This window comes from Embiotoca jacksoni, unplaced genomic scaffold (genome assembly GCF_022577435.1).
Source record: "Embiotoca jacksoni isolate LCO1_2020_lvr unplaced genomic scaffold, fEmbJac1.0.p SCAF_16, whole genome shotgun sequence".
NCBI classification, from domain to species: Eukaryota; Metazoa; Chordata; class Actinopteri; family Embiotocidae; genus Embiotoca; species Embiotoca jacksoni.
The window spans coordinates 11,495,917-11,520,074 of NW_027185296.1; the positions used below are offsets into that span (position 1 = coordinate 11,495,917).

The window sequence follows — 24,158 nt, forward strand, 5'->3', positions numbered from 1 at the left end:
GAAAATTCCCTCCGGAGAAGTATGATGACAATTGGTTTGTACAGCTTTGATCGCTGCTTTAAATACTGCCCAAGATAAACTGCAGGGTTAGCCCTCTTTGCCACTGGTTAGTAGAAAACCCAGAAGTGGCTATCAAGCATTAAATACATCAAATACTCAGCCTGTACTGCTAAAAAAGCCTGCAGTTTAAAACAGCCTAAAAATGTTTTCTGTTGGTAATAATGGTGCTAAGTGAAACCAAAATGTCCATGTTTCACCCAACAGATTTATAAAAAATGTTGTTCAGAAAAAAAAGGGTTGTGTGTTGTGGGGCAGGGAATGATTCATTATCACATAAGACACCTTCAGACAACTGAAAACGGCAACTCCAGCTGCTGCTAAAAGTTGCATCTGTGCTCTGTAATCAAAGACACTTTCTCTTGAAAATAAGAAATTCCCAAAAATGATTGTGATGCTCAAAGTTGTTAATTATACCATTTACGGGCAGATTAACAGATTGCAGTACATGATAAACACCAATCAGCCTTAAAGTGTCTTCCATAAAATCCACCAGAAAGTCATCATATGCTTTTATTTTGCTGAAATATTTGGTACCATATCATTGCTGCATTATTCCCCCAGTAGATACCAAGTCACTTAAATAGTACGTTCAATGTTCACATTGTCTTGTGTCTGAATCTGAATCTTGTTGAAGTTCTTTAATGGTCATCCTGTACAAGCTGGTAGAATCCAAAAAATAAATCACTTACTGTGCAGCATACATTATTTCCACTAAACTTTGGAGCAGCAAAGGTAAAGTCACTCCTGCTTAAACTTAAATTGGAGTCCCTGTTGTTACATTAATGATCATTTATTGACATGACATGTGGGACAATTGTAGATTTTTAGAATTTTCGATGAAAAACTTTTGACAAAATCGTCACGGCACCAAATGTGTAATCCTTATCACACCCCCACAAACATCAGCTCTGGACATGCTAAGACATGTTTTATTTAATGGTTCGATTCAATTTTTTTTTAAGTCTGTATTAAATAAATATTGGCCTTCATAATTTTCCAGTGTATGCAATGGGGGACAAAATCCACCGCCCTTATGTGCAAAAATGTATTTAAAAGTAAGCGATATGAGTTTTTAGGGGTCTGCATTGGACTATTCAATTGACCTGGACTGACCTGACCGGCTAGTAGAAAACCAGATATTTTGGAAAAACATTTTTGCATGGAAAGAAGGTTGTGCATTTTATCACTTCCACTGCCCTATGGCAGACTTTAAATTTTAAATGATGAGTTATGCTAATTATCCTTTCAACAGCATCTTCTTTGTGTGATAAACACAATTCTGTTGGAAGTGAAGGCTCTCAGCCAGACTTCACCTTGCTATATTATCCACACACCCATAAAAAACTTTGTTCAGCCCTTTAAAACTGCTGTTGTCAATACTGTGCTGTGTATCAAGTCTGTGTGATAATAGGGTCAAAGTGCCCCGATCCTATTTCCAATATTTGCATCCCATTCTTCACATAACATAAAAGCACAAATAGCTGTTTGAGTGTTTATAGTGATATTTCATACCATGCAAGTTGTTTATTAATGTAGCTGGTATCTAAACAAACATTTAACAACAAAAGTTGTGTTAGAATAACAAATACTTGAGTAGAGAAGTAATATATATACTATATATCATGTGGAAGGTATTTAATAATGTATCCACATGTAATGATAAAACTCTACATCATATATATTGTATGTTAGAGGGTGCTATGGGTACTATTTTAAACTCTCTAGTGTAACAAGTTAAATATTTCACTATACACAGATAAATAAATGCCTAAAATAGCTAACCTTATGACATTTGAATGCAGAACTAGATTAAATATTTCTTTGATTTAGCTAAATATATGTGTATATGCTTTTTTAATTTCATACTTATTGGCTTTTAATTAAGTGTTACTTAAAAAGTTGTTCAGTGTAAGCTGACTGTTTTGGAAATGGGTACAAGACATCCTTACTTCTTTAGTTGAACAAGGGAGATATGAAAAACAGAAAAGAAAAAAAAATTGCATCATCAAATCAAAATGATGTGCCATCTTGGCACAGTGCATAGCTTGTTGTCCTGTCTGAAAGTATTGAACTGTCTCTGTTAACTAAGAAGCACCAGAGTTCAAGAGCTGTGATAAGTTTGGACATGTAAAGTATATATTGAGTACCAGTGAATTTGAAGCATGACATCACTTATTACAACACACTCTGACATGAGAACCAAAAACAAAACCTTTACAGAAAGAGCTAATTATAGACAATGTTGTTAGACCCTTTTACAACAAGAGAGTTTTCACTGTATAAAAAGTTATTATGCCTATAATCAAAGCCAGATTTCAGAAATTAGGTTGACTGTTGGAGGTTAAACCAAAGAACAAACAATGTTTGTCCCAAAGATGCTGTCCCAAAGTAACACAGCATCTTGAATGTCAATTTGATTAAGGGAGTCTCTCTCTCTGATGCAGAAACAGAGAGGTGAAACTTTACAAAGCTTTCACAAACTAATGACACTCCTGTGTATACTGCTTAACATGGGAACAATTTCATTGGATTTTGTTTTGATGAAAAGCTTCTAGTTCCAAAAGTCAGATAGTGGGATTTGTTTTCCATTTTATGTTAAGTTTTCTGGTTATTAGAAGCTGCTTTGTTATAATAACAAGGCACTTTATATCATCACAAAATATGAGAAACAATTTTGGCAAAGCAGCACTGCCAGATGAGCTTATCCATGTTTATATAAATACTATATATATATATATATATATATATATATACTATATTTTTGTCATTTTGCAGCTCCGTGGTTTGGCTACTGTTGTCCATAACTTAAACAGCAGTTAATAAAAAATAAATCCTAACGTTTATTAGCTAAGTTGATAAGGCAAAGCATAGCATTACAATATTCTATAATAAAGTTTTTACTATTTATAAAGTAGTCTGGGTAAATTGTTGTTTATTTCTATAAACAGTTGCAGCAATAAACTATAGATATATAATGTGCAAATTCAGGGGGCAAAAGGAAGTTCTAAATGGACAAAACTTTACTCAGTTTCTGAGTGTTGATGAGTCATGCTTATTTGTATTTTGTGATGAAGACCCAAAACCTCTACCATCCCTGTCCCTGAGTGGGGCATGCTGGTGTGCAGAAGGTGCCTCTGTAAATGTTTGATCCAATCCTCCTGGATGGACAAAGGACCCTGGAAGACGAGGTCACAAAACCTGCAGAAAAAAAGGAGAAAAAGACAGTTTTCCAGACCAAAAACACAACAGCTTTATTCTAGTGTGAGATGTAAGTTTTTCTCAAATTTATCAAGCCACCTATTGTACCAAAACAGGTTGAAAAGTATAGTAAGCGTCTAGTGAGAGGTGTTCCTTTTTGAGAGGCATAGACGTTAATAAAAGTGGATGTAGCTTCCGGGTCTGAAAAATGAGGCCGATGCGGAAGTGCCTTAACCTCCAGTACCACAAGGGCTGCTCGAGTTTGGCTCCAAAAAGCCTCTGGCTCGAAAGACTCCAATTTAACTTGACTCACGAAATACAAAGTCAATACATTATTGCCATTCTGCATTTTGGTGTTGTTAGCTAAGGTCACACCTTCTTATTAGTTTTGTTTTGGCTACTGAAACTTCTCTAAAAATTGTTGTGCAAGTAAAGCCCAACAATTGCATTGCAGACCTAGTGCATCACCCTGACAAGGGGTTCATAATCAACTGGGATGGTTGCCTCAATTTCCCCTGAAGAAGGAAAGCTGTTGTCCACTGACCACACAGTGTCCCTCTCTACTCTCTGATACACCTGTTCCGTGATGTCCCATGCAGCTTTGGACCATCCACCCCAGTGGTATCTCCAAAGGGAACTGAAATTAACAAACAAAGGGAAAGCCAATGCTTCCATGTTTGCATTCTGAGGGAAGTTGTTGGTTTTGTGACATTTGGAGGATAAAGGGAGCAGAATTGTAAAGATTGAGATTGGGAGTAGCCTTCATCTGGTGTGCATGTACATAACATTGGAGGCTTGTTTACATGTGTTACAGGGAAAGTCCCAGTCAGCACCCAGTCACCATAAACCAAACACCCCAAGACACTATAACATTAGAGCTCTATAGAGTGGCTGTGTTTAAAGAGCAACAAATATGGAAACACAAGTTTTCTTTTGGGCACTGCAAACTGGTTTACCAGTTCTTTAAAGAAAGTCTAGAAATTAATTACTAGGTCCACCCTGGATCTGGTGCCCAGGAGGCTGAAGAAAGCTCCATTTAGGCCTTGGCTGGTGCACCTGAAGAGGTCGCCAGTTAAGACTGCCTTCCTGCTGGCACTGGCTTTTATTAAAAGGGTCTGGAAGCTACAAGATCAATCAGAAAAACTGCACATCTGTCTGAAGGTGTGTGAAGGAGTCCTGTAACAAATTTCTCCCAAAAGATCATTCCTGACATTCAGGTGGGCCAACTGATTGAATCTTCCTCTATTTTAGAGACCACTTGTTTGTGGGACTACCCTCGTTGAAGGTCTGACTTTCCTTTTGGATTTAGAATTTAAGTTCTAGAAGTAGATCGTTGTGGATGATTGTGTGATATTCTATGCATGGACTAGCAGCATGTGTATTGTTTCAAATTGTGCTGCTGCCATTTAAGTCTGTCCCAACCAACAGTGGAAAACAAGCAGTTGTAAGCATTTCCTCTGGGGAATTTTGGGATAGTATTTGCTACTGTCCATCTGTTGCTATACCACACCATGGATGGACGGATGGATGGACGGATGGATAGATGGACGGATGGACGGATGGACAAATGGATGGATGGTCGGATGGATGGATGGATGGATGGATGGATAGATGGACGGATGTTGGGCAGATGTAAGCCTTGATAATATGCATTTGCGAGATAGCTGAGGACTGGCATGCTTCTATACTACAATCAGAGATTGGACACAACTCAAATAAACATATTAGAAAACGTGACGTTGAGCACCTGACAGTAAGGCAAGCTGCTTTGTTTATTGCATTTGAATGAACAACTTGAAAAAGTCAAATAAGGAAATGCCGTGTGCAACCTTCCATTCAATGTACCTGCAGGTGAGTGTGCATATTTCAGTATTCAAGGAGGATAAATTCTTCTCTTTAAGTCCAGGCCTTGGTCTTGGTTTCTTCAGCTTATAATCATAGCCTACAAAAACAAAACACCACACTGCTTTATCTGGGGGAATATCAACTTATCATTGTCAGGAAGCATAACTTAAAAAAAAAAAAATCCAAAATCCAAAACCCCTTACTAGCCTCTGAATGCAGAATATGTTGACCTGGTTTCACAGAACTTACCTAGTTCTTTAAAAATGGCCATCCTCTTCCTGTGTGTATATGCTCGAAGATGACCAGGAATCTGGGCAGCAGTGGGGAAGGTGCTGTTACACTGAACACAAACCTTTTTTGAATCACATTCCCCTGAAAGATAAAACAGTGAAAAATGATTTTATTTTCACTTTGCTTTGAGCTATAATGAAATATATATTTTAGTGATATTTTTATTTATATAGTTTAGTTTACAAATATGTCTCAAATCAAGGTTTAGAATCATCTGAAGTTAAATATCTAAGGATAAACATTGTAGAATAGTGTTTGAGTTCATGCAGTAATTTTATTATCAAGCAAAACTGTTAATCCCAGTGTGAGCTCCATTCTTCTTCCATCTGCTCTCATTCTAAGCATCTGATTTGCACTCTCCTGTTTGGAAAGTGTTACTGGTAAAGTTTAACACAATCTTGTGTCTTCAGGGGGGCTATTTTCACGTACAATACATCACCTCATGAGAATCACTGAAGATTGACAAACTACACACACGCATGCACGCACGCACACGCACACACACACACACACAAAATCACAGATCTGTTCTTTCTGACAGAAAACTGGCTGTGCACCACTGCTTGTTAGCAAATATTGCGAAATGGGTTAAAAAATGAATGAACCTAATTTAACTTTTCAAAGTAAAAGAAAATCTAAGAACCATGCCCCATTGATATAAAAATGTCGAAGGAATAGAAATATCTGTCATAATTAATTTACATTAAATCACTACTGAGTCACTTTGAATTGGTCTACGAACTGCAACTCCTTTATGCAAATATATTGCCAATAAACACCTAAAGGCATTGTACATATTTTAATCTAGACATCTTTGGGAATACAGTGAAGCTGCTACAGTATCACTGAAACAACAACATTCAGTTCAGACTAGAGCTCAACAAATAGCAATTTGATTTGAAATCTTTAGAAACATCTTTGTTTGTATCTGACTGAAAGTCTGATTTGGATAGACATTAAACAAAATAGTGGAAACACAGATGATGGGCTTCCAGCTGAACATGAGGAAGATCTCATGACTTTTTAATAGGAACTTCAAAAGCACTTTGGAGATATTCTATCTACTGCATGTGTTTTTTCCACAAATCAAATGACTGTGAACTCTTTTCACATTGTTTAACGTGTGTCTAACAACACTATACTGTTGATGTCATCTGTGTAGAGGTACAGTAAATTTCTAATAAAATATTGATTCAAATCTGGGGACTGAGTCTCTGTTCAATGAAGAGTGGAATTCTCAAGTAAACAAAGCTAAAAACTGCCCCCCCCCTTCTTCCCCCTCCCCACCCCCATCCCCACACACACACTGCTGATAAGGGCACAAAACATACTGTATGAAGCAGAGTTGTTTTACATTACCAATCTTTGCCATTGCCAAATCTTTATGATTGGATTATGACACAAACTCCTGCTGCAAGATGTGGACCTAAACCACATCACAATCCTATTAAAATTCGACATCAGAGGTCTGTGATATATGATTAATATAATTAGTGTATTAAAAATATGCTATCACATCAAGCAATGCAGAGATGAGCTTTTTAAGCATTGCAATCATATTTTAAGAATTCACATCAATGCTTCCTTTATTTACAATAACTTCAATATAACGTGTCATCATGTCATACTTTGCTTCAGCTGAAACACCCTTAACAAGCACATTTTTGAATTAAGTATAATTTAGAGAAATAGGAGTAAAGTCAGGGCTGTTTCATACACACATTCAGTGCAACTGGTGCAACGTACAAGTGTCTGATGCCAAGTGTCATCGGTGGCTGCTGCTCTGTTGATCATTTATTAAAAAATAAACAAAGATCAGATGACCATAACCAGACCCCCGATTATGTGAGGGAAATTTGCAGGAAAGAACTTATAAAAGTGCAACAATTAATGATATCTTGTAATAAAAGAGCTTATACCAATATTTTGTGAACCCTTCCACGAACATTAGCCATTAATAACAATAAAGCAGCTAGTACAAAATATATACTTGAAAAGGAATAACACGATTGATCCAACTACGTTGTACTTTACTGATAATGGCTGAGGTGATTTGAAATGCTGATCAGGTTTTTGAGAATCATGTACATCATAAAGTGTCAAAATTAACATACAGACTAAGAAACTAAAATCTTAAGATACTCTGGATGTAATGTAACTGAGTGTGTACTATTATATACAGTATTCCTACCTAGCTAAAGCGTGCAAAACCACCCATGTCACCATGAGACTGTTCAAACATGAAACTACATTAAAGTAAGATGAGCATTAGACTCCATACCATGAGTCCAGTTCGGTTCCACACTGGTCATCTGTGTCTCCTCCATGTAATCTTTGGTCATGTCACAGATCATCCTGGTTGCATAGGCTTTCTGGTTGTTTCTCACTGCAAGCGCCATACTTTCCTGTTTTGTTTTGAGCAGCTCGACTAAAGTGCTTGACGAGGCCTTAGTGCCTATTTGTGCTTCTACCTGTGACGTCTTCCTCTCTGAGAAGGCGGCAACCGGCTGCTTTGGTACAAAGCTGTCCAACATGGGAGTTGTTGTCCTTATCACAGGCTGGATTTTTACTGGGATGCCTGTGCGCATCAAGAACAGGCCATCGCTGCTGATGAACTTCTGGGAGGCTGAAGGTCGTGAGGGGAAATGGCTCTTGTTGAGGATCTTGAGGATTTTCCAATGTTCCTTTTTGTTCTGTAGCAGTTCATTCAGGATGCACAGCGGGGACTTACTGCCGCTGGTAATGCTTTTACCTATTTGTTTCAGGTGCCCCCTCACATGGTTGGAGAGGCCAGTCTTCGTATCAAACCAACCCCAGCACAGGGGACACGTGTGCGTTCCTTGATTTTCTGGCTTAATAGCTGTAATATAAAATACAATTTGTCACAATAATCAATTGAAATGAATTGGATACCAATCTGGTGTTTATACTGCTTTGGTTTGTGTTACATTGCACAAACTACACTTATTGGTATTACATTATGTTGTTGTAAATTTCAATGTCAGTTGTAGTTAAAGTAAAGTAAGTTCCACGATTTTCTTGAAAACAATGTATTGTCAAGTTATTAATACTCGAGTAATACTAATAATACGAGATGGCAGCATAAATTATATTGTGTTTAAAAACTGAAGTGGTCCCTTACAAAACATCAGAATTTCTATCAGTCAAGGATCCTTGTAAAATCCAAAGGAAAGAATGAAACAGACATGTTCTCATGTGGCAATGAGGAGCTAGTTAGCTGTACAATTATGTATAAGAAAACTATAAAATCAGAACATAACCCCATTTAGCTTGAACATAACTGGACAAGAAAACCATTCAATCTTATATTCTAAGCAATAATGGGCCGATTGTTGTTTGGAAATAGGGTGTGGCGAACAGTCAATTCAGATCTGCTTGGTTGTATAGAGCTGTTAGTCTTCTGCTTATTTCAATAGTTATACTAGCACTCTCACCTTTTCTCAATTTTCTTTTGCCACTAGGGATCCTTCTGCGGATTCGTGGCTGATGGTCCCGCAGCGCCACTTGCTCTGGTGAAACCATGTGCCGAGCATTATAGCTCAAGCCAGCTCGGTGAAGATGCCCTCGCACATGATTGGACAGACCCACTCCAGACTCAAACATGGCAGGGCAGTAAGGACAGGGTTTGTGTTCTACCCGGGGTGAGGGGAAAATATCAAAGCTGTCACCCGGAGATGTACCAGGCGAGGCTGGGGAATCATCACACGCTGTCTTTTCGATATACTCCTCCTTGATTACGAGTTGCTCTATGTCGCTACAGTCTTCATCTCCATCATCTTCATCCTTGAGTGTGTGGGGGCTTTGGTGTTTGGCTGAAAAGCTCTGCCTCTTACTGAAATACCTCCGAGCATACGGGTTCCTTTCATTCGTGCTGCTTTCCAAGAAGCTGCCTGTAGCTTCGCTGGTGTCATCACTGAAGTTATTGCTGCCCTGGCAGCCTTTATCTAACTCCCTAACTGCACACGGTTTCATAAGCCTCTGGCTAAGCCTTGGCAATAAATTACCATTCATATTTTCAATAGTGTTATGCAAAGGTGTTGACATTTTTCTCATTGATGGAGCATTTTGGTTTGCTGGCACTTGTAAACTCCCGCCTGCTGGGTCATTCTTGCTTCCCTGACAGAACATCTGGTCTAATTTAAGCTTCCTGGCTGATAGTGAAAAATCAGCGTTTGCAGGACAGTTTGCCTGCATTGAGCTGCCAAAAGCCTCGCAGTCACTGTTTTCAGCATCTTCCTCGACACAGGTGAGATCAGTTGCTACATCTAACTTTTCTACCGGTTGTCGGAGTAATTTTCCATGCTTGTCAATCCTCCATAAAGATGGTGACAGCGTGGTTTTGGTACAGTCAGCATTGCACTTAAAATAAGGAAAATCTGTGATTTCGTCATTGGACTTTTGAACATCAATATCCCGTTTTTTACTGGAACGATGGGGGAAATTTCTCTCTTCAAAAGTACACTTAAAAAGATTTGGTTTAAATCTGGCACTTTTGGTCTGATCAGAAAACCTTTTATAATCACCATTGTGTGGGGGCTGATGCTCTAGTTCAGTATGTTTGTCCAAGACTACTTTGTCTGTACCGGTGAAAATACATTCACCACATTGAAACTGAACATGGTCTGATGCCTCTGCATTATCAGTATGAGTCATTCTCCGGTACTGAGACTGGTGTGTGTTGAGGTGTGTGACATGTAAGTGTGCTTCAAGTGCCTGCTGTGTGAGAGTAATGTAGTTACACTCCTCGCAGAAGTAATAGTGCTTCAGATTATCGTGTGTTTTGGCGTGCTGGACAAAGATTTTCGGGCAGTTACAACCAAACACACCCTGAGGGCAGTGCATGATGGTGGCCCTGTCTTTAAATTCTGTGGTTTTGAGACCTTTGATTTCCTCTATAAGTTTTTCCAGCCTGTCTTGGTGAATAATAATGTGCCTCATGAGGGAGTTGCTATCACAGAACAAACGCCCACACTCCCTGCATATAAAGGGCTGTGAAACATTCTCACTGTTCAGCTGATTATGCTTGCCTAAATGATACATCATATGTCTATGGAAATGTCTTTTTTCCTTGAAATTAACTTTGCATACCGTGCATGAAAAGAAGAGTGGATCTTGTTCAAGTTGCTCTGTCTTCAACTGTTCCACTTTTGGACCAACTCTGTTTTCATCTTCAGGGTCATTTTCCTCATTACAGCCTTCTCGTGCTGAGCTATAAATACGGGGCTCGGAGTCTAAAGCTATGTTCCTAGAAAGGTCTTTGAATGGCATAACTGAATATTTAATATCAGATTGTGCGCCCAAAAAATCATCTTTGTTGCCAGTGTCAACATTTTCAACATCATTACCACTGCAGAAATGTCTGTAGCTGTTGTTAACCTTTTCCAGACAGCCTGACATGCTTTCTGTATGTGTATTGTGCTTCCTTTTTCTGTGGTGCAACACTTTGGTCTCCAGCCTTCTGTCATTGTGCAAAAAGCACTCGCTTGCTGAATCCCATCTGATTACTTCAGCATTATCATAATCATCAGAGGAGCTTTCTGACCATTCCACATCCCGTGGAGATCTTGTTTTTATTGTCTGTTTTGTCAAAGGTTGGCTAATGTGCATTTGCTCTGCACTGTCACCCGACAGTGTGGAATAGGCCAGTTTAGACTCATTCTCCTCCGAGTGAGACAGTGGCGTGTTGACACCTGACTGTGTGGCCAGTGTTTTCACGACGGGCCCCGCTGTGTTCTTCCAAGCGTCTGATTGAAGCTCACTAGGTGGTGGTAACACCTCAGGGCTCGTGTCCTTCTCCACTTGCCACGCAGCATCCAGGACACTGTTGGATAAAACAGTGCCTTTGTTCAGGACACAGTGTACCTCTGAGGTGGGGTGTGAACCAGGTCCATTAACAAGTGCTCCTGAAGGCAATGAATTGCCTGCATGGGGAACAGCAGGGACACTGCTGTATACAAATGGATTCGGCTGGGTTCCATTTAAAGGGTTTTCGTGTTCATCTGAGGACAGACCTGCAGCATTGTTCTTCAGGGAGAATGTGTGACTCTGTAATGGCTCCTGAGTACGACCTGGGCTGTCAGACACAGATTCCGCGTCTTTGTCCTCCTGTGCATTTGGCTTCAAATCAGACATCGTAGCGATACTTTCTGAAATATAAAAGAATAACAATAATATGATTAAGTGTACTTCAAGCAGGCCGATTAGAGTATGCAATGTCTTACAGGCATAATAGTTCCATTATTTTAGTGCAATATGCAACATCCATACTACAGATGCAAATTACAAAATGGAACACTGGTGCACAGCAGGTATAATAAAATTTAATTTTTATTTTTTCTCATTCACACTGAGAATGTGGTACCGTTTTAAAAAAAATAAAATAAAAAATTCCGGCTATTCCCACCACCCCGTAAAATGAGAGTGGTATTATTCTGTGCTGCATTATGATTTTCCAACACCCTCTTTCGCCACCTCTATTCACAACAAACCCTGCTGTTAGCCTTGAATACCCTGGCGAGGATGCTTAATTATGTGAGTGTACCTCTGGGATACAACCTTCCTGCTTCTCCACCTAAAGTTCTCAGTCGTCTGCTAAAATTGACCAATTTCCATGGGAACAAAGTACACCTCCAATGAGATCATATTGCGTCTTATCACTCTGTGATGGTGCCAACACAGATCCCAGCAGGAGACTGTTGTTACTTGAATCCTGACAAATTGGCAGTCACACAATCTGTCTAAAACACAAACACAGACCCACACACACACACACACACACAAACATATACTTTTCCACATACACATGGACAGGAATACAAATTTATTTAAGAGTGGTTATAAATATATTTATTTGGACAAACCTATTTAACAAATGGTTATGAGTTATTAAATTGGATTACTCTTCACAATTTGTATGTTAGATGAGATAATACTATTTTGTCCAGAGCTGATTGAGGATGTAGTGTCTAATGTATGCTCAGTGGATTTGACATCCAGGGCTGGTCGCTCTCTACAGGAAGCTGCATTGCTAACGAAGTGGTAAATTCAGTGTTAATGAGTGGCTTCACTGTTACCACCTCAGAGGTAAAACCTTCCGAGCTCCATATTCTCCCCATCTGTTGTGGTGTTAAGGTTCGAAAGGGGAACAGACGCTCTACATTTAAAGCGAACTGCACTGTTACCCCCAAACGGCAGGGTGGCAAAACCATCAAAATATCTTGGTTGAAAATGTGCAAACCTCATTAGCAGCCAACTCACACAACTCGTTTCTATATTAAGCAAACAGGGTTTCAACAGCAAGAATTTTTCTTAAATGTATTTGCTTCTATTTACTTCATTTAGTCAATGTTAAAAGGCTGACTTTGCCTTGCCTGAAGATATTTACAGGGATTATGAGCATTAATACAGTTAAGCTGTATGCACAAATCAATCTGATATGAGCTTTTACTAACCCTGTCTGGTATTTTCCCCAAGACACCCACCTCAATTTTTGGTTTGTGTTGAGATTTAGGAGGAGCATCATCATCATTGTGTTCACTTCGACAATAGAAAACAAACTCAAACAACTCTCAGTTGTGTATTGTGAAGCTTTCTGACTTGCTTTTTTTCTTTTTTTTTTAAACTTTGTTGTCTCAGTTTTGTTTTTTCTTTCAGCACCTGATGTTTCTATTGTTTTATCACCTTGTGAACAAAATGATCTTTGCAGAATGTAGTTTTGTAGCTGCAAACCTCTACTTTATTCAGTAAGTCTGTACAACCATGCAATCCAATGCTACAGCCCTACAACAGATCCCAACTTTGTGGTGTTTTTCAGCTAATAAAAAGAGATGTTTTTAATCATTGACATTGGGTGGACAAAATATTAGGAACACTTACTAAATATATGTACTGGAGCTACCCCCAAATAATGGACTAAGTGTCGACAAGAAAAGTCTTATCGAGTGAGTTTTCATTAGTCTTTTTAGACTTTTTCTACTGAGATGTCATAAATATCTTACAGAATCATTTGAGGTTTTTTTGTTTAGGAAGTTGCCTTGTGGGTAATGGGTGATGTACTGCTTGTCCAATAGGTGTTAGTTGAGGTAATTGAGCGACTATTACGTGTTGAAAGTCAAATAGCACATAGCCACAGCCACTGTGAAGAGCATATTAAAGCAGCGATTTAGTTACTGTAATCATCCATTACGTGTCCAGATAAGGCCAAGTTTGAGTAGTACAGCTATCCAAATGTTGTGCACCCCTGTTCACTGCCCCAGAAAAGGAAATAAAGGCCCTGGTTCATGCAACATTACGACAGTGGCTACGCCTCTTCTCATCTCACACACACACACACACACACACACACACACACACACACACACACACACACACACACACACACACACACACACACACACACACACACACACACACACACAGGGCGAAGGGTACATGTCCTCTTACCCTCTGGCTGTCAATAATCTGTTAGTAGCCTAGACTATTATAGGCTAAGACTGCATTGTAATAAATGTACTAAATCTTCAGTCTCTTCACTGTTTGTTCAGACACAATCAGAGTCAGTGCTACTTCTGCCATTCACATAACAGGCAGCTTTTTTCATACGTGTGCTTGTAAAAGTTATTCTTTAAAAGCTCTTATTTTTATGATTTTGTATTTCTCTGTAATGTAGCACAGTGTTAACAAAGTGTTCCAAATTAACTTGAAAGACCACATTTATAACAGTAAAAGCTCTGATTTGCACTTTAGCAACTGCAAAAATGAACTCAGTTCAACTCCAGTTAATACAATCTCCTGCAGCATGCTCTGATAGTTGGTGGGCTGGGAAGCATGCCATGTACTCACATCAGTATAGCTTTGAGTCTGGCTCACAACCACAGCGCACGTCATGCCCTATTCTCTTTCATCTTCCTGTCATCCTCTACTCTGAACAATCTCATTCCACTCATTCCATGAAAATGCCATAACATTCGGCTGTAGAATTTTTTTTTTTCCCAAATTACTCGTTTCATTAAGCAAGGTGCAGAAATTTTGCATGTGCTCTTCAAATCAATATTCCTATGCGAGCAGGCACAAATTGCTAAAGAGTAAACACCCTGTCTTTTTTCCAATAACATAGTGCGAAGGTCATGCATTGTAGTCAGACCCGCTAATGTAATTTTGTCATTATTATCCCTGTTACCTCCCTATTATTTCTGTAGCAGTGTGAAGATGACACCTTAGTTTCCAGTCATTTCTTATGTGTTGGGTATCCCTGAAAAACAAGAAAAGAAGGTAAGCGAAGAGTGAAAATCTAAGGCTAATATGGCAGAAGAACTTGAAGCAAAGGAAAAACTTAAAGAAACTTGGGCTCATATAATTTTTAGGAATGGTAAATACATTGTGACATGAGGTTTTGCACAGCGCTTATTTTAAAATAGTGAAATCAAAAAGAACGGGTCTGATGACAGTAGGTGTTTGAAGTGTCAGAGACCTGTTGTCCACACTTTGTGGAATTGTGCTGTGATAAAACCTGCATGGAAATAAATACTGGAATAAATGGAAGTAGAACTGTATTTCAGATTCGGAGAGAACCGCCGCAGGAATAGAGAGAAAGGCCCCCGCCTCAAAAAGGTTCGGACCAAGCCCCAGCCGAGGTTCGAACCCAGAACCTCCTTTCTGGGTCGTCATCATTTAAAGACTGCTTAGATTTATAAAACAAGATCATAGATGACATGCTATTAAAAAGGGAGAAATTATGCAGTCATATGGAAAACATTTATGTTACATTTAAAGAGAACACATTTCTGATTGAACTGTTTGTTTGTGTTGCAATTGAAATTACCATTACAGATGCATAGTAAGCACTGTTGTGTGAGATTCAGGTACATTATAGAAAACGTAAAATGGGTTTTCCACTTATTACTCACCGCTACAGTCTTTGCTGTGATTTTATTCTGAAAACTCTGTTCGCATCAAGGTTTGCTAAGCCTGAGGGGCGGACAACTCAGCAACCACTGTGGGTGACGAAGTACGGTGTTGTTGAAGTAGTTTCCAAAAATGGCAGCAGTGGTAACATTTTGGCACACAACATATGGGATATGGTGGTCGATGCCAATATGTTAAAGCCTTTTTCAACAGTTTCAAAACTAACCTGACATCTACGCCCATTAGGATGCAACGACTGGAAACAATCCATCCAAACAAGCTTTAAATAAATAATAAATAAAGAACGGGTCAAAAGTAACATGTCATCTATTCAATTCATGACATATCAGGACGTATAATTAACCACACTCAAAGTTCTGACCAATCAAAAAATACTGTGATAATGGACACTGATTGAAAATGTAACCCAGACAAAATGTGTTTTATTCAGTTTTACACCTGAAGCCGTTTTTTATGTTATTTTAACACACACTTCCTAGATTACTTTGGTAACTCAACACGGAGATTTATTTTGCAAATGTACTGCGTACTCTGAACAATAGCAAAGACAGAGTAATATAACCAGCTTAAAAGATCAGTAAATTGAATTACTACATTTGTATAGTTTTTTGATAGAAACCAGCCGCTATAAAATGTTAATTTTATCATTTATTATACAACAAGTAGTGATCTGATTGGTCAACTGTACCTTTGGAACTTGCTAAATCAGAATAACACCCTGCTCATCACTATAAATATCACCCCACCTTCTCAATGGCAATATATACTGTAATTAGAGTTGAATTTCATATAATGTGCAATATAATGTTGTTTTTACTTGTTATAGGCCTATTAAACGTGACCCATTTGGCTAAATCGGGTCTATTTTGGTCCTTTTTTGTCGCTCCGAACACCTGTACCGTAACACCACGGACAGTCACGCACTTACAAACCTAGCAGAGGCTAGCTAAAATCGTAAAAATACATGAGTCCATCGATATCTTTTTTCAGTGAATATCTTACAACAAGATTGAGCGAGCTAAGCAGTTTTGTCTTTCTATGTGCTGTATTTGTTCAGTTTGACAAACGATCTCTAGAAAGCATTAAAACGGTCTAGAAATCGCCTCTGTTGCTAGGTCGTTGCTAAGGGTCGGTTTACTTCCTGGTAGACAGTGCATACATTACATAAGAGTCTACTGACGTGACTGATTGTTTCCCAGTTCTTAGTCACACTCCATGTATTGCCATAGAAAAGGTAATCACACTAACATAACGTTGTTTTTATTTAGAGAGTGAATTGCCCCACAATACGTTTTGATTACATATTGTATGTAGTTGGTAACTTGTTGTATATCACAGGGTCTGCTTACAGACCTTGGCGCAAGCACCTCGGTCCTGACCGCATCACTGTTGTGCCAATAATGACATATACGGCAGCACACCCTCTCGTATAATATTGCTTAATTAAGACATAATGCCAAACACTTGAATGGTACCAGCTTCTTAAATTGGAGTATTTGTGAATTTTGATCCATATCATTTCAAAATCCAATCCCCTTGGGTTTTGGATTGTTTGTCTGACAAAAAAAAAGATATCTGGGCTCCAAAACATTGCAACATTTTATGGGGAAAACAAAGTGAGAGAATAATCAATAAATTCTTTGATTGGACAAATAAGACAAAATCATTGTTGTATTGTCTAAAAAGGACAGTCAAAGGAAATAAACAGCTTTTTCTGTCTTAAACAGTTATCAAATGAAAAAAACCGACAATACAACATTTTTAGAAAACAAACTGATGAACAAACTCATTGAGCAGGAGGTCGGTGCTGTAGGCTTGTACGGCTGTGATTGTCCAAGCAAATTCTTCTTTCCTGTTCAGCTGAAGACCCAGGATGGCAGCACAGTGGAGACAGCGCTAAAGACCAACTGAGACCAGTCAGCCAAACCATTTCAACTGCTGGAGCTGTCTGTATGGATCAACAGCCAACCTCACATTCCTCTGCCATCGCCTTTGCTGGAGAAACGCCTGAACGAGGGGGGCCACGGCCCCTCAAGTACTGCACTACACAACTTCCTCAGTTAATGGGATCTATTGATTTATTTGACACAATGTGAATTTATGAAGCTGCCTCTTTAGTGTGAGAGTATCAAAGCGTGGCTCAAAACAAACAGAGATTCAGTTTGACACTCCAGTAATCCCACGGTGAATATAATCTCTCAGTGAAGGTGCCACAGTGAAAAAAAGAGAAGAAAAAAAACAGTTAAGTTCCTCTTCTGCTATTTTAGCCCTGCAGTTGTATCAAACTGCAGAAAAGCACGATGGGATTGGCAATGGAAATACAAATCTCACTCCTCAGTGTAATCAAGTGGTTTGTTTCACAGAAAAACGTAAAACTTTAAAAGACAATTATACAATTATAAAACCCTAAATTTCTTAAATTAGCAGGGAGGAAATAGAGTACGTTCGCATGACTTCTTTGTCAGGATTACATTATCTACTCTTTTATCCCACTGAATTCTTGTCACCCAAAGGTCATTTCCATAATAATGGCCTCCATTCTCCCTAATGGGATTTTGCCTGTGATTATGTATGCCAGCATCTTGTGCAGACACTATCAGCCCTGTCATCCTGAATTGCACAAATGTAATTACACAAAGCCTTTGATACCTAAACAATGTAATTTACTGCTTGAGTGAAAATATATATGACTTATATGAGTTATATGACTTAAATTATGCTCAAGGAAATATATGAGTACCATAGGTGGTATGTTGTATGAAAATTGTATTCTTTATAATAAGAACAAAGTAAATGCTAACCTAGGGTTTTGGCAACAAGAATATCTGTGTACATTCAAGTTATTAAAGAAAAGACTCCCAGGTAATTATTAATGGAAGAAAATGGCAGATTAATGGAAGAAATTGACTTTTTTGGGGAAGTGCCCTTAAAACTGTTTTCCACCAGGCAAGGGTCTGTCACGGCGCATGCTGCTTGGTTCTGTTCGTTGCCCAGCTTCATACCAGAAGTACTTCAGAAGCAAAGCGTATTGCCTACCTGTTTCTTTTGTTTTGTTGTTTTTGTTTCTTTAACTTCCTGATTTGATCATTGTCCCTTGGTTTTTGTGCTTCTAGTGGGTAAACATTGTTAAATGATTTATTTTTTGTCCGTTTTGTCGTTGTTGTTATTTCCTACTTTGTGCGAGCATACAGACACGATTTAAACAGCTTGCTGTGTTTTAGTTGTTAAAAAAACATGAATCCTCCTAATTATTTTTTAACTATTTTGCAGACAATGCTCGGTCAATTTGCATTGTTCAGCTTTTGTGATCTCCATCAAAAATACATTTAGCACCTATCTTTAGGGGAGCGGACTCGCTTCCGGAAGCTGAAAAAACAACAACAAGGTGCCACAGCATCGCGGCGGGTCATGCGTCAGCTGCTACCGATTGGACGCACCGCAATGCGTGAAGACTCTACATGGCATGGAAAAAACTAAATGATAAGTTGCCCATTGTCCTTGTAATAACAGAATTGTGGGTCGAATAGCTCAGGATATTTCTTGACTTCGTCCAATAGTCTCTCCTCATCCATTGTGAGACTGCACCAGAAAAAGGTGAGCAAGTTGAGCTTCCCCAGGAGCAGAGGAGAATATCAACTGCTATGGGGAGTCACAGAGTACAAAAAAATATATTTTAGGAGCGGTGATGCTGTAAAAATAGCACCTAGTGGAAGTTTACATTGACTACAATAAAAGCAGCTGTTTAGACGTGTGCCATGCAGTGCTTGTGTGTTTTGGTCGTGACACGCGGTGCGACCGGTGGAGATATGAGGTATCGACGTGAATGCCGACGATCAGCTCCAGTGACCGTGATGCAGACGGAACCGGTGGGAAACGACAAATCCTGCTTTGATACATAAGCTGTATGTTGCAGTAGGCTAAGGATTTTAGCAGGCTTGAAGGGACATTGTTTTCTATGAGACAGTGATCATTCCAAGTAAAAGTCAAAAGCTCGAGTGCATGAACATGTCTGAGGAGGATTTATATTGTTGAAGTTTTTAGATGTTAGAGAGTACAGCTAAAACTGAAAAAAAAAAATAATAAAATTGTAATATGAGATATTTAAAAAAGTGGACAAATCCCAAATGTTGTTTTTATTTTTGTTATTAAAGCCAATAAAGTTTATATTTTCAATGTATTTGTTCACAAACAAGGAGGAGGAAAGAAGAGGTCTGACAGATTGAATTTGAATTAAGTGACAGAAACTGAGGATAGCCAAGACATCATGTCGGGACTATGACTCCCTAACTCATATGAAGCTACAGCCAGCAACAGGGTCACTAGCTTTGGTGTGGTTGTTGCCTCTGAACTGATTGTTGATATGAAAAATGATTGATTTTGCAGTGGCTTTTCTCAAAAACTAGATTTATGAGATTTTGGTGGTAAAATTGCAGACATTGGCAAAAATGAAGAAAAATTGTATTCTGATATTTTTTAACTTAAAGAGCCGTGGGCCCAAGTTTACCAAAACATTCATAGTGGCGTAGCTTTACAAAACAGACAGTCTGTGACTGTAATATAGGCTACATCTGCTGCAAAAATAAAGGCTTTAAATGCTTTATAAATAATATTAATTCAACACATAGTTGACGTGTGTATAAACCTAATTTAATTTATTCCTCATTCCCATAAACCCGCATTTGCCATAAACCCAGTCTCTTCCATTTTTTCCTGTTCTGTTTTTTTCCAGTCAGCCAGCATGCAGCCTGTTTTGATGACGAGAGGAGCGGTTGGAGGTTGCTAACTGAAAATGCTATTTTGTTGTTGTTGTTGTTGTTGTTGTTGTTGTTGTTAATAAAGCATGCTTGGTTTGAAAATGCATACTTAGTGCTGTAATATCGCTAACAGCTTCTATTGAAAACCCTTTTTGCTGAAAACTCTGGGAACTTTGTAAAACCGTACGCCCTCAGCTTTCTGGAATTTGCGTTAATTATTGCAATCACAAAGTACACAGTCTCTACAATAGTTTACAATAAAATGCATACTCGTGTACTAATAGCAGCTAGCAAATTATATTCATAGATCATGTCTGAGTTAGAGTCAGTTACATTTTTGCTGATTTCATTTTTGTAAGTACAGTAGTATAAATTTACTTTTCAACAGGCCTGAGATGCTGTACGCTAAAAATAGCTGGTAGCTCGTCAGCTGGCTAGTGTACAGTAACTTAGCACAAAGACTCACAGCCGGGGGAAACTAACTGTCCAAAGGTAACAGAATCCACCTACCAGCAATATTAAAGCTTACTAATTAACATGTCACATTGTATTTGTTTAATGAAAATAAAACATTAAGTGTAAAGGTTATTGTTGGCACATTTAGTTTATTTTAGACAGAGCTAAGCTAGCGGTTTCCCCTATTGTTTCTTGTATTTGTGCTGAGCTAAACTGGAGCTCTATATTGAGCACAGATTGAATAGTAGTCTATCAAACTTAATCTCATGTCAAGAAAGCAGATACAAATATTTTACAAAATGTTGAACGACTCTAAAGCTAAGTAATAGTATAGAAAACAATATGGCAAGAAATCTGTGGAGGGCTGACACATAAGAAATAATTCACGACTTGCACATTCAGTGGAAAAGAAAACTACAAAAAGACACACTAAGACAAGAGCCAAACTGGCAAGAGCCGTGAACCACAGGTGAGATTGTCTGAATCTCTCAAAACAAAATCCCATTGGCCAAGGTTTGACACTGGCGGAAAAAAAAAAATCCTAAATAAAAAAAATGGAACCTGTCCACAACAAACTTCTCCCCGCTCCCCCCTCCGAAAAAAGGGAATGAGTGAAATGGCTGTGATGGTAGATTTACTGATGAAAAAAGGTGAAGCGAGAACATTCGGAGTGATAAAAGGGGACAGGGAGCGAGTGACAGTTGGGTTAAGACAGAAGTCATGTTCAATAGCAGGTAGAAACATCAAACAGTGAGTTCACAGGAAACTCATGCAACCTTGTCTTGAAGGAGGATTTTCTGTTGTGTGGAGTAGATTATATCTGTTCAAGCTGCTGACACGGCCTCATTTGCTGCCCGTAGTGTTGGAGGGGGATTAAACGATATAAACTTTAAAGCTTTAAACAATACCTTTCAAAATTAAATGGATTAAGGGAGGGATGTCTGATGGGGATTTCCCAAGGCTTTGTTAGTTTTAAACTCTACTCCTTTTAAAGGGGGGAAGAAGGGGAAAAAAAACACAGCAGTCAGAAATTTCTCAGGCATGTGACCGTTTTAATGAGGCTGCTCTCACGTTGAGGAGGGCAGTGGGCACAGGAGGGCTGCCAAAGCAGATGGCCCTCATAAACATCATATCTGCTCTGTTTAGATACATGACTTCTCATCTCCCAACACTGAGAGGAAAACAAACCCGACCATCACCGCAAGCACTACCCACTTGCCTGCTTTTGGCAAGCTGTGCCGGCTCGTTGAAATGGCACATTTCCATTTCCTGCATTTCTCCTTCATAACAATATGCATGAGCTGCGCAATTGATATACATAACCTCTAATCTGTTATAAGTATGCAGAGAAGATGCTGCGATTGCGGTGGTGGGTATTTTTGTTTAGTGGCAGTTAGGATGTTGACTTTTATTAAATGTTATTATTACCATATAACTGAAAATATATAAATACTAAGCAAGACAGAAGCTGTTGCTATGATTAGGCATGCTCAGATGCTTCTCTCTCTAGTTGGGAAAGATGGGGGGAAAAAAAGGAATATATATCAAACTTTGTTGCTGCCGCTTTGCCGTAGACATGTGACCATTCAGATGAAAGGGAGTGTGTCAAACTGCTCTCCAAATTGAGGACAGGCTCTACATTGCCGAGCAGACATCAGTGAGCTTAAATTTGGAGGCATGTCAAGCATCGCAGGTATTAGGATGAAATCTCTCATTATATTTCTTTAAAACATAATATGAGTGCACCATGGCAGGGATGGGACGGTGGGGGACCAGGTAGCACGGGTTCAGTTCTCACTAATGGCAACCAAAGTGATCCCTCAGTAGTCACCTTGAATTCTATTATTAGACCAGGACGAACAACTCTAAAAAGAAACTGGATCAAGTGTGTTGTCCCTGGCCTCTGATTGGGTGTAGAGCCCTGGAAGAGGATAAAATAAGCAACACTGTGATCACATGGGGTCAAAGAGATGACAGGAGCAGCAAATAAAAAAGAAGAGAGACTCTGAAGAGAAGAAGCCAAAACTGTGGCTGTCAAAAAGTCACAAGGAATTCAGAGGCCAACAAAAGCCTATTTATCTAACTCTATCAGGAAGAGTGGACAGCTGGAGCACAGCAGCCTTGACAGCAGTGGGATTCCCTTGTCATTTCTCAAGGTTCACACACACACACACACACACACACACACACACACACACACACACACACACACACACACACACTCACAGACGCGTGTAAGACAATTATTCAGTACTGCTTGTCAATTGTACCTTTTCAACCCAGATCAATGAGTCGTCTTGCACCAGGGGCCTGTATCAGCGCCAGTCATTAACATGTGAGTGCCACTCTATCAGACCCAGCTCTAAATAAATCAAAGGGTCGGCCACAGAAGAAAAGGGGCTAATATTTCCTCAATAACCCCAGAGAGACGCCATGGAGAGATGCAAATTGCCTCCCAGGAGACCCCGGGGGATGTGAAGGAGAAACTCGCTGGGAGGCAACGGGAAGCTAATGAGTATAATGGTAAATGTATACAAGGAGAGAGAAAACTCTCTCTATTCATACCAATTAATACAATCTTATCAATGGAGGTGTACTGTAGTCGGAGGGCCCGTGTCTAACCCCTTGCCCACCTCCCCACTTGCTCCTCATGAACGTCTGTATTATTCAACATGGGCCAGGCTACGGTCATTAGCCCTGTGGGAGGCTGTGCTAGGCCTGGGGAGTTAAGGAGATTTTAAAAACCACTCACTCCTCACATCAAAACAAATCGGACCAAATCAAAGGGGCTAGAAAATGTCCTTTCTTTGAGGGGTGAGGGAGGGAAGCGCCATTGTTCTGAAAGCCTGCTTTCTGCAGCATCGATGTAAAAAAAAGAGAAAATATAGCAGCAGCTAGGTGTCGCTTTATCAATCATACTGCATTTGTGGAAAAAAAAAAAGGATTTCAGAAGTTTATGATCCCGTGACATTAAATAATATAAATTACAGCCTTAATAGTGTTACACATTTTTCTATAATAACTCAAAAATTATGACATCAATACATGTAATCAATTAAATGGTGCTTAACAACTGTGACATTTAGGCTTTCACAATTTTTTCTATTTAATTAGCGGATTAACAAGATTTTTCTTTTCCATCTAGTTAAAAAAGCAGTCTTTCACTGCATTTGCTAACAGCAAGTTAAAAAGCTGAACACATAAAACTATCTCATATGTCCACAAGTTCAAAGTCACACTAAAAATATCCAGTTACAAAAAATGTAAAAAAAAAAAAATCTGGTGCAGTACTCAGAAATCAGAAATAATTTTTGGTGTCTCATTTCAAACTCAGGCTAATTTATGAAATAAGTTGATTTGTTGTTGAAACTTAAAAAAATATTTTTAAAGATTACTTTTAGAAATTGCTTATTCATTTTTTGAGTCTTTGAAGTGCCAAAAGACACCTGTGGCACAAGTTCATACCTTAACTTCAGTCACATTAACCGTATTACGTGATGCTAGAAAGCTAATATCTTCATTTAAAGGTAATAAAACAAACCACCATGATACCTTACAGGTGCCCTGTGGAGTTGTCTTGTAAACAAAGTTCTACTAACGTTCAGTGTG

General features: G+C 38.9%; 1 protein-coding gene across 3 annotated transcripts in view; it reads right to left on the reverse strand.

Annotated features, from left to right (window-relative positions):
- Positions 1–556: 556 nt before the first annotated feature.
- Positions 557–24,158, reverse strand: part of znf644b (zinc finger protein 644b) — a 32,239-nt gene continuing 8,637 nt past the window's right edge. Inside the window, exons 3-8 of one of the 3 annotated variants that reach the window (XM_069150926.1) lie at positions 14,630–14,665; positions 8,850–11,561; positions 7,676–8,254; positions 5,353–5,475; positions 5,104–5,200; positions 557–3,258 (exon numbers count right to left, since the gene is read on the reverse strand). In XM_069150926.1, coding sequence (XP_069007027.1) covers positions 3,081–3,258; positions 5,104–5,200; positions 5,353–5,475; positions 7,676–8,254; positions 8,850–11,547 — 3,675 coding nt within the window. In that variant the 5' untranslated portion in view covers positions 11,548–11,561; positions 14,630–14,665 and the 3' untranslated portion in view covers positions 557–3,080. Of the gene's footprint in view, positions 3,259–5,103; positions 5,201–5,352; positions 5,476–7,675; positions 8,255–8,849; positions 11,562–14,593; positions 14,666–24,158 lie in introns of all 3 variants that reach the window. The other 2 variants (XM_069150927.1, XM_069150925.1) reach the window with 2 other exon arrangements.